We start from the raw sequence: 15722 nt of genomic DNA, 5'->3' as shown, positions 1-15722 counted from the left end.
TTCTGTGTTAGCTTTATTTGTGGTTGTCACCTTGTGAGCTTGACACCATCTGCTGGTCAAGGCACTGCAGGGAGGCACACAGTGCAGTGAGGCAAAGCCTGTTTGGGATCCTCAGCAGGAGTCCTGTCTTGCATAAATGACGTTGGAAATTCATCCCTGTTGGGCCTCATTTACAGATGTCTTGCCTAGTAATTGTGCAATAGAAGAGCTTATTCAGCACTCCTAATGTCACTGTCCATTTAGAAGAAGTAATTCTAATGGCAAGATATGTTATACAAGAGACTGACTAATCGTAGTTAGCTGGTGTTTGTTTGGATTGTTTTTTGTTTCAACTTTTTGTGCCTTCCAGCTATTTAAAAGCAAATTTTGATGCTGCATTGTATTGAAAACAAAATTGAATCAGTATCGTAGGACAGCATTTTGCCTTTAACAGTTGTTTAGTATTCAAACCTAGTCCTGGAACTTGCCTTTGGAAATGGACCATAATTTTACTTGCCCTCAGTTCTCTACTTCTTTTAAAAAAAAAAAAAAAAAAAAAAAAAAAAAGAGTTGATGGGCAAAGCCCTTTCCATCTCAGTGTATCTTAGAATTGTGGGTGGCCTGGAAATAGCTGTGAACTTCTGTCCTGTCCTGCTTGGACTAATTTTTTTCAGCATTGCTTTTTTCATGTTCAAAAAAGGAGGCTGACCTGGTTACGACGCATGAACTCGGACATAACTTTGGAGCAGAGCATGATCCTGATAGTCTGCCAGAATGTGCCCCCACTGAAGACCAGGGAGGGAAGTATGTTATGTACCCGATTGCTGTCAGTGGAGATCATGAAAACAACAAGGTATAGTTGCATAGTTTTGCTTCCACATCTGAGTTTCTGCTATGGTCAATGACCCTTTGCATGGAAGGTCTATTTAGTTAATGATACCTGTAGCTTGAAACTGTCAGGAATGTAATGGATTAGCCATAAGAAGAAAATGTACTTGCATGCCATTGGGTTCTCTGCAAGATAAGTTCATCTTTGGATTCTGAGTTTCACTGGAGTTCATAGCATGTCCAGGTGCTTTTTTAATTAGTTGTTTATAATTAGCTGTGGCCACATGCTCCCAAAAGCAAGGCGTCGGCAAGAGTCAACTACAGAACCTTTGGTACCAAATAGTGTTTGGGTGGATGGTAGCAGTTCTTGTTGGAGAGAGGCTGCCAGACGCCACAGCCATGGTGCTCGCCAGTCCCAGAAGCTGGCACTGGCAGTGTGGACATGGCACTATGCCTGTTCTGCAGATGAGATGAGAAACCAAGATTATCGAGTGAATGATTAGTCTGCAGTCTAGTCTGATTACTTGTGGTTCATGCCTAGCCTGCTGCCGAGGGGCAGCACAGTCTCCCTGTTGCTACAAGTTCGCAGCCCTTCCTGGAGCTGGTTGCTAGTGCTCCTGAAGCTGTGGGAGAGCTGTTGTTGGTTCTCTGACCTTGAGCCAGACTGTGTGGGTGTCCCTGCGTTGTAACATAGCAATGTCCCTAATGGACCTGTTACTTTCCCATCTTAAAATTTTTCGAAGGTATCAAACTGGCAGTATAGAGGGAGCAACTGCTTTCTGAGATGCCAGAATTTGGAGGCGTAAGGAGGTTGAGGCTGTCTTAGATGCCAGGTGTTGACAGAAAGGTATGCTCCTCAGTGCTGCTCTTTCCCCTCATGACTCTCTAGATGTTCTCAAGCTGCAGCAAAAAATCCATCCATAGGACCATAGAGATCAAGGCCCAGGAGTGCTTCAAAGAGCGCAACAACAAAGTGTGTGGGAACTCCAGGGTGGATGAAGGGGAGGAGTGCGATCCTGGCCTCTTGTACCAACAGGCTGATCCCTGCTGCTCTGCAGACTGTAAACTGAAAGATGGTGCCAAATGCAGGTAAGGGGAAATAAATTGCAACTTCTCTTACATGGGGCCAAAAGCTCCTGAAGCCACCTGCAGTGTCACAGACCTGTTTCCTGGCCTTAAGGCTAAACGTGGGAGCTGAACGCAATAAAGAGTTTCGAGAAAGGCTGCTGTGTGCATGCATTGTTTGCATACATTTAATTTTTATAGCATTCTGTTACTTTTTCTGAAAAGTGCCGTGAGCGCTACAAGCTTGGAGGTGGTTGTTATATTTAAGAGCAAAAATCAGGCATTCAGAAGTTAATATTAAAAATTTCCTCTGCAAACTTCCTGTGCAAATACAGTTTTTGCTTGTATTGCAAGGCAGCTTTAAACTGGGGTCACATACTGGTATTTTTAAGACTGCTGCAAAATGTGCTTGAGCAGACAACACAGACTGCACTGAATGAGTCCGCTTTCTGTTCTTCCTGCTCTTGGGGTGTTTGTGGCCCTGTTGCAGTGCAGTGTACAGTCTAGTTTTTTGGAGTTCAGCTCTGCACCATGTAACAGTAGGGGAGTCATGCAACTTGCAGGAAATTCCCTCAGCTTTAACGACCTGCTGTCATGTGTGTTTGTACTAAGGGCCTTCTTGCATTAGATACAGAACAAAAAATAGAGCACAGAATAAAGACTAGGACAAATGGTGGGGAAAAATGTGTGGGGAAGAAAACAGTGGAAGATCTTGTCCACAGTTGCACAGCAAGTGACAAGAGGATCCAGGTGCCTTTAATAAATATAAGGATCCCTGTGTTGTCTCTCAGTATATACTTTCTACATGCTTTTACCTTTTGTAAATGAAGAGTTGAGTGGGTGTGTAGAAAAGCGGTCGTGGGAGGGGGCAGAGAGGGCAAGGGTTTTGAATCAGTGAGTCAGTCTCTAAGTAGTTTTTTTTTTTTTTTCTAAACATCCTTTTTCCCTGGCTTTGTCATGCTTGTACTTCTTTTTAAAAAAATTGCTTAATATTTCTTCCTTTCATTTTGATCTTTCCACAGTGATCGGAACAGTCCCTGCTGTAAAGGCTGCCAGTTTGAAAGTGCACAGAAGAAATGCCAAGAAGCCATAAATGCCACTTGTAAAGGAGAGTCTTTTTGCACTGGTAGGACGTGGTTCTGTCCCCTTTACGTCAGCTTGCCAAGTGCTCCAGGCTCAGTATCCTGTTCGATCCGCTTTCAAACTAGTGCCCTTTATTCATCCGGTACATGTAATTTTAGAGACCAGTTAAGCATCACGAAATTGCCCTATAATGAGTTTTGCTGTAGTTCAGGAGTCACTTGGTGATTTACTGCCCAAAGGAACATGAAAAATCTTGGTTTATTTTTTTCTTTTTTTCCTTCGTTCTTTCCCTTTGAAAAAGCAAAAGCAAAACAGGGTGTGTCACTGGGATGGGACAAGAATGAGCTGAATCTTGCCATAGAAAGGGTGGAATTACTGCAGCTTTGTTTCGCTTCCCCACTTGTTTACTTCCCCCTTATAATCTTTCCTGGAGGCAGGGAGTCAGGTCAGAGCTCCTGCTGCTTTGCTGATGGTGCCTCCAGGGTCTGCTAGCTACTGCTTGGTCACTGGAGTGCCACAATGCTTGAGTTGTTGAAAGCCTCCAAAGCTTCTGCTGCCTCTCAGAGGAGCTGGCAGGCAGCCTGCAGATGAAATCCAAGAACAAGCTATTGGGGTACCCCCTGGGATGAGTCTGGATTTCCTTTATTGTCCTTTTTCCTTCTGCACACTTAGGTGCTCTGCCCTTTGCTCTAACACAGTCCTCCCACCTTGTTGACTCCCATCTGCAGGGAACAGCAGCGAGTGCCCCCCTCCAGGGAATGCTCCAGATGACACAGTCTGCGTGGACATGGGGAAGTGCAAGGATGGGGAGTGCGTCCCTTTCTGTGAGAGGGAGAAGAACCTACGGTCGTGTGCATGCAACGGTAGGTAACATGGGACTGAACTGAAACGCGTGCTTTGGCTCTGCTCCTTGGAGAGTGTTGGCCTCACTGTGGGGTTGCCTATTGGAGGGCTGAGTTTAGGGTTTCTGAAAAAGTTTAAACCGTTGGTTTTTCAGGGCTAGTATTTTCTGTTTGGAAAAGGTATGTGAATGTCCTCTTATCCTTTGGTGGTCTGGGTTTGAAGACATTAAGATGAGACTTGCAGATACCCCAGTTAAAGGAGAGGGCGCACTCCCACCCTCCTTCTCTGCCACAGGTGGACAGGAGGGAAAGTCTGACTGTTCTCTGTAAAGAGATCACAAGCAACTTCTGGACCAGGCATCTGGCAGAGGAGTGGTGCTTTAAGAAGTTGTTTAACAAGTTGTTTAAGAAGTTGTTAAAGAACAATTTCAAAGAGGTTAGAATCATAGAATAGTTTGGGTTGGAAGGGACCTTGAAGATCATCTAGTTCCATCCCCCCTGCCCTGGGCTGGGACACCTTCCACTAGACCAGGTTGCTCAAAGCCCCATCCAACCTGGCCTTGAACAACTTCCCTGGGCAACCAGTTCCAGTCAGTGTCTCACCACCTTCATAGTGAAAAATTTCTTCCTTATATCTAATCTAAATCTCCCCTCTTCCACTTTGAAGCCATTACCCCATGTCCTATCACTACACGCCCTTGCAAAAAGTCCCTCTCCCCCTTTCCTGTAGGCCCCCTTCATATACTGGGAGGTCGCTATAACATCTCCTGGGAGCCTTCTCCTCTCCAGGCTGAACAGCTCCAACTGTCTCAGCCTGTCTTCATAGGAGAGGTGCTCCAGCCCTCTGATCATCCTCGAGGCCCTCCTCTGGACTTGCTTCAACAGGTTAAAGTGCCTTGAGAACACAGGATCCCTGAGTCCAGTCGCCTGCTATTGCAAACCTGCCTGTCATATACTTCTGTCAATAAGCTTTACTGTTCTCTTGCTCTTCATCTGAGCTCTTAAAACTGGTAAAGCAGCTGTGAGCAGGAGGAAAACTTCACAGGGGCAGTGCAGGGAAGTGCTGTGAGCCCCACCGTTTGAGATGGAGGGCATAGCCAAGGAGAAGGGTGTCTAGAGGACCCAAGTCCAAGAAATACTTAATTCTGTGTCTTCGATGTGTTTGGAACTCCTTCACCTGCTTGTTGATTTGTGCCGTGTTGGAGTATCAGCTTAGAGAGCTTGGTCCCACTAGGTCCTCTAGTACGTTGCAGAGGGCATGGGGTTGAGTTTCAGGCTTGCTTATCAGAGTGCCTGAGATTGGGTGACTTGTACAGTCCTGCCTTCTCCATTGGGAAGCCGGGCAAGAACACGGTCAGCCAGGGGGCACGTGGTGTTATGCATCTGCGTGGTTATGGGTTGCAGGTGGCTCCTGGTGCTGCCAAGGAATGAGTTTGTTGCTTTATTACAGAAACGGATAATTCCTGCAAGGTGTGCTGCCGGGACGAGCAGGATAGGTGCATACCGTACGTCGATGCTAACGACCAGTTTCTGTTCCTGCGCAAGGGGAAGCCTTGCACTGTGGGCTTCTGTGATACAAACGTAAGTTTTCCCAGATGTCAGTGCACTGTGTGCTCTGCGTCAGTGGCAGGTGTTTGAGAGTCCTCTGTGACGAGGGCTGTGCTGGTAAAGAGAAGCCAAAGCTTGACATGCTGCAGAGCAGGGTGGTACTGTGTAAGTACCTCTCCACAGGGTAAATATTAAAGGGTGTCTGAGGCTGCAGGTTCTGCTAACTGCCTGTGCAAGGGGGAGCTGTTACCTTCTCCCATTGCTTATTGCCCCCTTCTGCTGCTCCCCACAGCTCAGCCAGCCGGCAGTTTGCGCGAAGGAGGTGAATGAGTGCTGCTCTAAGCCTTATCTAGGTTTGCAGTGCTTGCTATTTCAGCTGTTCACGTTAGCTCAATTAATTTTGACTAAAATAATCCAGGTGAGGGAGCAATCGCATGAAAATGTAGCTGGCAGTATCTGAAAGGGGCAGTGAACACGTGGCAGGGACATTGGTGGGTTGCTGGCACTCAGTGACCATTTCACTGGTGCAGCTGTACAGACGGTTGCGTCACCTGCAGACCCCAACGGTCGAAGCTAAACTGGGTGTTGGCAGAAGTGAATTTGGGAAGGCATGCCCCAGCCCTTCTGCCGGCAGAACTGAAAGACCGATGATCTGCTGTGTTGAACCTGCACAGCCAGATCTGGGAGTTTGTCAGTAACCCTGGGCTCCCAAGAGCTGCAGCCTTCTCGGTGGGTAATGGGAACTGAGCTTTCCGGTGCTTAAACCTCTCCAGAAACTTCAGTTTTGTGTCCCCTGACATGGGGTGAGGGTGGGGTGGTTTTTGCACATTTCAAACCTTAAAACTTCAACTGTTTCAGACAGCAATAGAGTTGAAACTGTTTTGCCAAAAATAAAGGCAATAAAAATGGACTGCTGGCACTGGGCATGAGTGTAAACCTGTATTCGGAATGTGAGTCAAGTGCTGCTGTCTCTGTAGTTTTCATTTCGTTACTGTCTTTGTATCATCTTCCCTCTCCGAGAAGGCAGTAGTTAATGCTTAGATAGCATAAGATTATTTCATAAATAAGTGTTTACTTTTGCAGGGCAAATGCGAGAAGCAAGTACAGGATGTGATTGAACGATTTTGGGATTTCATAGACCAACTCAGCATCAATACTTTTGGTAAGATCTGTAACCATATCCTTCAGGATTTTTGAGTTCATGACATGAACCTCTGAAGACTCAGAGGGAGTTAGCTGGCTGGTTTTACTCACCTGCATGCATGCAAGGGTAGCTAGTAGCTGTGTTTTTGGTATACACAAATATGTTTTTCCCTAAAGTTTGACAATAGTGATCTTCCCTTTTAAAGCTGAAAGGATGGGGGATCATTTTACATTTTTCCACCCTGTTATTTTCTAGGCATCTTCCAAGCTTGTAAAGGAGACGATAGCTTCTTGTCTGAATACCAAGAAGTAGGTCAATTAAAGAAAAGGAAATAACAGACAGTCTTTTTGGAGGTCAGCTAGATTCAGCGTAGTATAAAGTGGGCCTCTCAGTGGGATTTAAATGTCAACAGACTGGGAGAGGAAAACTTCATTTCTCTCTTATTTAAGAGACTCACTGAGGTCACACACGTCAAGCTGTGTGCCTGTACTGAGTCTCTGCCCAGCGATTGTGAGTGGGCCCCCTTGGTCTTGATCCCCAGCGTGCAATCCAAGCAGGCAGCCCCGCAGTGTAACCCCCTGGTGTCGCACTCTGTTACTGGAACCATACAAAACCTGTTAATGAGCCGGTGCTGCGTAATGACTGGGTAACTCCATATGCTCATGGTAATGCTGTGCCTATGCAGTGTAATTATCTGGGTTTGGGGCTTTCAATCTTGAGTTCTAGGGTTAAAAAATTGTCTCTTAGGTAATTGTTAAAGCTATTTAGCCTGCTCAGGTAGAGGTAGTTTGTATATATTTGATGTTCAAATGTTTTGTTTGTGGAGGCAGGTAGTTATCACCTGACTAAAATCAGAATTTGGTGACAGACTCGCAGTTATGTCTTGTATAATTGAGAGGGGCAGCATGGCTAACTCAATGTAGCCTGTTCCCAATCAACTCATATTAAACGTTATGGCCTGTCAGCATTTCTCATCAGAGAAGAACAGAGGAAAAAAAAAAAATTATTGTTAACATATTAGATACAATTTTCTAAAACTCTATAATTTCTTTTATCTTTGCCTAGTCCTGCAGTCTGCGCTTCTCTGAGCAGTTCTGTTGCTCGGCTTGCGTGAGCAGTGCCTGCAGAATGGGGATAGATGTGTGTGTTCATGAAACAGTATTTGGTAGGTAACTAACAGATTTGAACTGATTTCACAGGAAAGTTCCTAGCGGATAATATAGTGGGCTCCGTGCTTGTTTTCTCCTTACTTTTTTGGATTCCTCTCAGCATCCTTGTGCACTGTGTGGTGAGTAAGCTGTCTTTGAGATGATTGCTCTGTTGGATTGAGCTGTAAGAGAACACCCTTCATATATGAAATGGCAGATGTCTGTGGGAGAAGGTGATGGGAAGCGTTTAGCAAACCCAAGGGGAGGAATTCAGCATATGTAAGACTTATGGCTCCTTCAATAGGCAAAACTCCCACTAAACTCTGCTGGGCTCTGACAGGCCCAGTGCTCCCATGACTATTCATTCCCTGGAGCCCTTTCCATTCTTCCTTACGCAGGTTTTCTTGCTCTGCCTCCCAAATTCTACCCAAGTATAATTTTGGTAACTTCCATTAGAGTCAAAGTTTTCTAAAGCCCTGCTAAGAAATAAGACACCTGCATTTTGTGGGGACACCCAGAGTGGGAAGTGGTCTTGGTTGAGCTTGGGTGGGTGGATAAAGAGAGAGAGCTCACAGCAACTGGGAGCGTGGGCATGTGGCCTGATGCTGACAGCAGCGTGGGGTTAGAGCAGAGGGTTGCTGTGCCCACAGGCACTCCTGGGATGGATGGGAAGGCATGGGAGGTGGTAGGGGGAGGGGAAAGAGCCCCAAGCCTTGTTGCATCCCTGCGGGGATATGGGGACAGGGACCTTGCAATTGGGAGACTAACTTTCTTATTTTGTGTATGTGTGTTTTGGTTTGCTTTTGCTTGTTTTCCAATAGGACAAGAAATTGGACAAGCAGTACGAGGAGAACACAAAGTCCCTGTTTTGCCCCAGTGTAAGTTGCTGTCTGAGTAAGAATGGGCAGAAAGCTATGCAATGTGTGTTAGAAAATCTCAACCTAAGGTGTGTGCAAAGTATTTATCTTCTTATTAAGAAGTGATAGCAAACAGACCTGGAGCCCTGTGCCTCATGCTGCACATGGATGAATCAATTTGAGGGGAAACACTTCTCCCATCCTCATAGGGAAGCTTAGGAAGAGTGGGTTAGATGAATGGACAGTAAGGTGGATAGAAAACTGGTTGCAAGACAGAGCTCAGAGGGTTGTGGTTAGGGGCGCAGAGTCTAGTTGGAGGTCAGTGACGAGTGGTGTTCCCTAGGAGTCAGTACTGGGTCCAGTCCTGTTCAATATATTCATCAACAACTTGGATGAGGGGATAGAGTGCACCCTCAGCAAGTTTGCTGATGATACAAAGCTGGGAGGGGTGGCTGACACACCAGAAGGCTGTGCTGCCGTATAGAGAGACCTGGACAGGCTGGAGAGTTGGGCAGAGAGGAATCTTATGAAATTCAATAAGGGCAAGTGTAGGGTGCTGCACCTGGGGAGGAATAACCCCATGCAGCAGTACAGGTTGGGGGCTGACCTGCTGGAGAGCAGCTCTGTAGAAAGAGACCTGGGAGTCCTGGTGGACAAGAGGATGACCATGAGCCAGCAATGTGCCATTGTGGTCAAGAAGGCCAATGGCATCCTGGGGTGCATCAAGAAGAGTGTGGCCAGCAGGTCAAGGGAGGTCATCCTCCCCCTCTACTCTGCCTTGGTGAGGCCACACCTGGAGTACTGTGTCCAGTTCTGGGCTCCTCATCTCAAGAAAGACAGGGAACTGCTGGTGAGGGTGCAGCATAGGGATACCAAGATTATTAGGGGACTGGAACACCTCTCTTACGAAGAAAGACTGAGGGAATTGGGTCTCTTTTGTCTGGAAAAAAGACGGTTGAGGGGGGACCTGATCCATGCTTATAAATACTTAAAGGGTGGGTGCCCGGAGGATGAGGCCAGGCTCTTTTTGGTGGTGCCCAGTGACAGGACAAGAGGCACAAACTTAAGTATAGGAAGTTCCACCTAAACATGAGGAGGAACTTCTTTACCTTGAGGGTGGTAGAGCACTGGAACAGGCTGCCCAGGGAAGTGGTGGAGTCTCCATCTCTGGAGACATTCAAAACCCGCCTGGATGCGTTCCTGTGCAACCCTCTCTAAGGTGTCCCTGCTCTGGCAGGGGGGTTGGACTAGATGATCTCCAGAGGTCCCTTCCAACCCTATGATTCTATGATTCTTGAACAAGCCCGTGTTCAATATATCAAGCACTGCAGCTTGGCGGGGTCTGATTCTTCCTTCCTGCAAGAGCTGTGCTTTGACTTTGTTGACAAAGCAGCTCTTGCAGCAGCCACAGCTTCTGGGGCAGGAAGCAGTGCTGCTCTGCGGAGCACCGCTTTGCACAGCGAGTGGCTGTGTACGGGGGTCCCCTCAGCGTGGGTCATTCGGCAGCTTCAACCGCAGACCGGTTGTTCCCAGCCAAGTGGTGTTAGCGAAGCACGAGGCTCAGCAGGGTGACGCTGCAGAAAAATCTCTGCAAAATGTGGTGTCTTTGCTGCAGAATGGTTGTTTGCAGGAGTCAGCTTCTAGTGGCCAGGCGTGCTAAAGCCTTCCAGTTGCTTATGAGGGAAGTGGCCTCAGGGTGCAGGGACCTGTCAGTGACACTTCTCACCTTGTAGATACTGAGCTGGGAGAGGAGAAGAGTAAAAAGTGCCTAGATAAATTTTAATTACATTCCAGCACAGGGCACCTTCTGACATAGATTTTTTTGGTTTTGAAGTACCTTTCCCAGTGCTTGGATGACACAATTCTTATTAATAACCGAAACATTCAATTAAGGAAATGTTATTTTGTAATGGGAGGGGAAAAAAAGCCTTGCAGAGCTCTTTCTTGTACAATCACTGGGGGAAGCACACTGAAGTCAAATACCGCTGAGGCAGATCGCCTCTGTCATCTACTCTGATGCAACTGAAGGTGATCTTAGTTCGAGTGGCCCATAGCTGGTCTTGAATGCCATAAGAAAAGTCACCTTACAGCTTTATACCTGAATTCAACCAAGAAAATCCTAGAAGGAGGTGTAGCAGTGGAGCACAGGTATAGTTAATGCGCTCCTTGCACCAGCAACAGTTTAACAAACAAATCCTGTGTCTTTTGGATCTGCCGAGGATTGAGCGGTTGGGAAATGCAGTACTGGTAGCAGGTAAACTCATCCTGCCCAGTATTAGCATCCCCTAAGGCTTAGGGGTTTTTTATGCCCAGAAATCTCTGGATGTTTTCTAAACTGTGCTCAAATAGAAGCAGAAATCAATGGGATTTAATTTAATCTGGGTTGCAGAATTTGGGTGAGATCACAGTGGTCCCCCTCTGGTCTTTGACCCTGCATTCAGTGCAGCTTCTTGCACATGAAATGGGACACTCTCAGGTTAGAAGAGTGGAATAAGCTGTACTGTGGACTGTTTCCCTGCACTGAGCTCTGGGTGTCGTCTGGCTTGACCCTGCGTTTCCAGCCCTTGGTTTTGCCAAAGCAGTGTTGCGCCCCAGGAGAGGTGGGGCTGAGCTGTCAGCTCTGTCCCAGTGAGGCTGTCACCCGTGGCACTTTATATGGAGAAGGAACCAACAGAGATAAAAGGGTCTTTCTGCCTTTAGTGCTTGGCATAGCTGGATTTCTCAAGGGGGGGAAAAAAAACAACACAACAAATTGCTTCTGTTGTATGTTCCCTTGCTCTTAAGTAAGCATAAATCTAATGTAAAATCCAAAATCTAACTCCTTTTCTAACACGGTGCAGTGGGTTCAGCCTGGCTAGCGCAGGGTAGCCTGTGGCAGCATGAGGGCAGTCAGTGCACCTCTCCTGGCAGTGGCGGGGAGGACGCAGCAGCCTTTAAAACATTCTAACAGGAGTGCAGGTGCTCCTCAGAAGGTGCCTGTCGCCCATTCCCCTTGGAAGTGGTGCAAAACCTGAACTCCGGACTAGATCCTGGTTGCTTTTCCCAGTGACGTGGCTGCTTGTGTCTTGCAGAACGTGGAGATGCTCAGCAGCCTGGACTCTGCCTCCGTTCGAATCATCAAGCCCTTCCCCGCGGCGCAGTCGACAAGCCGGCACCAGCCGCTGCAGCCCATCACAGCTGTACCCGCTGTCGCTGCGGTACCGAAACAGGACCACCAAAGAATGGACACTATTCAGGAGGACCCAAGTACTGACTCTCATATTGACGAGGACGGGTTTGAGAAGGACCCTTTCCCAAATAGCAGCTCAGCCGCCAAATCTTTTGAGGACTTGACAGACCATCCTGTCATTAGGAGTGAGAAAGCTTCATCCTTTAAACTACAGCGCCAGAACCGGGTGGACAGCAAAGAAACAGAATGCTAGTGTCTTGCTGCCTTCTAAATGTAAGACTTGTGTCTGCAAAATAAGGATCTAAAACCATTTCATTTATATAAATATAAATATATGTATATATATTTTTGCGAGGGAGTGGGAGAAATAAGGAAGTGACCTACTGCAGATGCTGGTCATGTGTATGACCTTCCTTAAATTAGATTTCTTAGAGCATTATATCTTTTAAAAAGGAAAATCCAATCTAAAATGGGCTTGTTTTTGAAGCTTTTTGGATTTGTTTTTCTATTTCCTTGACCTTTAACATTTCCTTCAACCTGTGGTGCAAAACCGAATATCCTGCTGGATATTGGATTGTGTATATCAGCCTTTTTTATAATTTAATATTTTTTAGTCTGACAGCACTGAGACAAAATTAAGGGGCTTTTAAAAACAAAATGAAAACACTGCAGTATGTTCCATATAGACTAGATCATTTAGCAATTTAAGGTACGTGTAAGCAAAAGCCTAAACAGATGCCTTGAGAACAGAATGAGAGTAATGAAACAGATTAAAAAAAAAAAAAAAGGTTCACAGCACTGAATGAAGATGCATAATCGGACTCAAGAAGGTTAAGATACACAGCTTCAAAATAAATAAAAATGAAAGGGTCATGCAGAGGCTGTTAAACCTTATACAGTGCATGGAAATGCTCCTCTAGCACAAAACTCTGCCTCTAGTGTTCAGGTTGTCTTGTCTTTGTGACAGAAAAAGGCTTCCGTTGGGAGTTTCCCCACTCGGCACCAAAAGGCTTGTGTGTCGCAGGTCTCTGGTAGGAGAAAGAAATGTGTAAGGGGAGAAATCATTTATTTGGATGAGGACCGTTTTAACCAGCTGTTTACAGCAGTTGTTTTAGTGCAGAATCATTTCTCTGAATGTTATTTTGACATAGGTAACACTGTTGTTGAGATGTTCAAAGAGCTGAGCCTCAGTTTTCTATTTTTTTTTCAGGGTCTATGCGGCCTTTGGAAGCTCCTACTGCATAAATAAATGGAAAAAAAAAATCACTCCATTGCAGTGGAGGCATTTGTTTAAAAAAGCTTGTGAATTTAACTGAAAAAGAAAAAAACCTTTGTTAAACTTACAGGGCAAGTATAAGGAGGAGACCTCATGAATTCAAATTCCCACACAGGTAGTAAACTGATGTCAAACGTTGGTAATTTAATGGTGTCCTCTGATATATGCGGAGATCTGTAAGGTGAGCCGGGAAGGGCACACAAGCGTCGGTTTAGCTTAGCAGCAGGCGGACTGACACAGTGGAGTAACAGAGCAACTGTCCTGAGAGTAAAGCAGCATCTTGATTCTGTGTTTTCTCCCATAATGACCGACTGATAAAACTGACATAAAAGGTGACCAAGGGTAGAACTGTTTTAACTGTTACAAGCCTGCGCTGGGCCACAGGGCACCCGCAGCTGCAGAAAGTCTGTGTTTTTAAACGTGAGGGAAAGGAACCAAACCTGTGCCGCGCAGATTGTGCGAGTACCCCCCTCTCCTCCCCACCCAAGGATACTTGTTACACTAATACTTGAATGTGTGCCTTACGGTATTCCTATCTGACTAGCTATTGTTTTATATTCTGGTTTTGGAATTTGGGGTTATTTTTTTGTTTGTTTGTGTTTTTTTTTCTTTGTTTGGGTTTTTTTTTTGTTTGATTCAGTGCAAAGTACGTGTGTGCGGAGTTAATTTAATTCCCAATACAATAAAAACTTTTTTATATATAAAAAAAATAATCAGTTAAGCAAGAGCTGTTTCTGTGTAGTCCTTTCAGAAAAGATCTAAATTCTTTAGTTGTTGAACCCCGAGTTCAGTCTGGCACACAGCCAGACTTCAGCCAGTTGTTTCTCACTGCTCCCCTCAGAAACTCGGTCGCTGCGGAGGCCAGACCTTGAGTGGCCACGGTGCAGCTCTGCACCCATGGGGCTGCCCTGCTCCCTACTGGGGGACAGTGTTGGTCTTGCCATGTGTCCTGGGGACTGTGGTCACTTCTGATGGTGAAATTTGCATCTAAGGTATGGGTGTGTGCTCACGTGCCTTTTCAGGTAGCACATGTGTACCTGTTCTCAGCACTAAGGTCTTTACTTCCCAGGTGAAAACCAGGCAGTGGCACGTGCTTGGGAACATGAAAACAGTGGTTTGGAGCAGGCCTTGGAAATCACAGAATCCATCCCTAAATCTGAGCAGCATTCCAGAAACTCTGAAATGGGTACTTCAGTTTGTTTGTAACATCTAATGCAGGAACATCCACAGCTTCCACAGGGAGCCCCTCCCACTGTTCAGCCAGTCTCTACTGTGAGCATTTATTATAGAAAGGACAATCCAGTTTAATATTCATAAATACTTATAAATCAAACTAGCTTCTGGTCTAGCTCCAGGCACATGAAAAATAACTACTTACTCTCCAATTTATAACACTATTACACAGCAGATGACAGGTCTTGGCCAACTTGTTTTAGTTATTTAGTGAGGCAAAGGCAGCCTCGTGGCACTAACGAAGCAGGACATGTTGATGCTCTTTCATCAGTCTCTGTCTCACCCAATGCATAATAAATACATCACTGATGGCCTCACCATAGGCCTCATCTGGTTTGTGCCAATGTAGCTGTTAATATGGCCCAGAGTTATGTGGGGGTTTTTAGTTGCAGTGATTGACTATTTCTCTTTAATCCGTGGCCTGGTCTCATTTCTTCTGCTCCCTGGCTGCCTAACCAATTATTTCCCAAACCACTTTTTCTTTTTTTTCCATGCTTGTTGAATTTCATCTGGGTTTCAGGCAATTTTTCGCAGTTTGTAAAGGTAGTTTTGTAGTTTGTCTTCTCTCAGCCAAAAACTATATGCAGTACTCATCTGTGACATCAGTTGTTCAATTATGGATGAAGGCCAAAGCTCACTTGAAATGTCACCTTAACTTGGCAAATTACATGACGTGCTTTGTCAGCAGAGATACAGACCCTTTCTAGTAATTTCTTCAAGATCCAAGCTTCTCAAAATGAGCATGTGCATCACCAGTTTTATGCTGCCCAAAACCATGTGGTGTTTTGAAGTCTGTGTCTATATACAAGAAGCTGGTGCCAAAGTAAGTTAAACTTTAAAACCCCTCCAATATATCACTATCAAAAGACTCGCTAAGACTCAGATAACTGCTTTTACTGCTGTATTACAGCCAAATAAATTAATTGGGATTGGTATTAATGGCTCTTAGAATAGAATCGTAGAATTGTCTAGGTTGGAAGGGATCTTTAAGACCATCAAGTCCAACCATCAACCTAACACTGCCAAAACCACCACTAAATCATGTCCTTCAGCACCATGTCCCTCAGCAACCATGTCTACACGTCTTTTAAATACCTCCAGGGATGGCGACTCCACCACTCCCCTGGGCAGCCTGTTCCAATGCTTGACAACCCTTTCTGTGAAGAACTTTCTCCTAATCTCCAATCTAAACCTACCCTGGCGTAACTTGAGGCCATTTCCTCTTCTCCTGTTGCTTGTTACTAGGGAGAAGAGGGTCGATCCCCACCTCTCTCCAACCTCCTTTCAGATCTTGACAAACTCCGCACTGCTGCCTCCTATCAGCTCTGAGGTGTTTAAAGCTAGTAGATGGTATTAATCCAAGTGTAGTCCCCAAAGCTCAGCTAGGCCAGGAACTCCTCAGGGCAGCCTCTCCCCCTTGGTCACAGGGCAGCTGAGACTCGTTTTCCTCCAAGTCTTCCAAGGAAAGAGGTGCTCGGCCCCACAGATATTCAGACTACTGGCAAAAGCAGCATGCACACAAACCACCCTGTGACACACCCTGAGTGGCC

At 45.9% G+C, this 15722-nt stretch overlaps 1 protein-coding gene across 2 annotated transcripts in view; it reads left to right on the top strand.

Annotated features, from left to right (window-relative positions):
* Positions 1 to 13660, top strand: part of ADAM17 (ADAM metallopeptidase domain 17) — a gene marked incomplete at its 5' end in the record, with an annotated part of 37581 nt that extends 23921 nt beyond the window's left edge. For both annotated transcript variants that reach the window (XM_082480903.1, XM_082480902.1), the window contains 9 exons: positions 680 to 832; positions 1697 to 1896; positions 2895 to 2998; positions 3684 to 3818; positions 5248 to 5378; positions 6429 to 6507; positions 7689 to 7777; positions 8459 to 8515; positions 11566 to 13660. In XM_082480903.1, coding sequence (XP_082337029.1) covers positions 680 to 832; positions 1697 to 1896; positions 2895 to 2998; positions 3684 to 3818; positions 5248 to 5378; positions 6429 to 6507; positions 7689 to 7777; positions 8459 to 8515; positions 11566 to 11916 — 1299 coding nt within the window. In that variant the 3' untranslated portion in view covers positions 11917 to 13660. The remainder of the gene's footprint in view (positions 1 to 679; positions 833 to 1696; positions 1897 to 2894; positions 2999 to 3683; positions 3819 to 5247; positions 5379 to 6428; positions 6508 to 7688; positions 7778 to 8458; positions 8516 to 11565) is intronic.
* Between the last annotated feature and the right edge of the window lie 2062 nt (positions 13661 to 15722).

Source organism: Vanellus vanellus (assembly GCF_965231255.1).
Source record: "Vanellus vanellus genome assembly, chromosome: 3".
NCBI classification, from domain to species: Eukaryota; Metazoa; Chordata; class Aves; order Charadriiformes; family Charadriidae; genus Vanellus; species Vanellus vanellus.
This window is presented reverse-complemented; position numbering and strand designations above follow the sequence as displayed.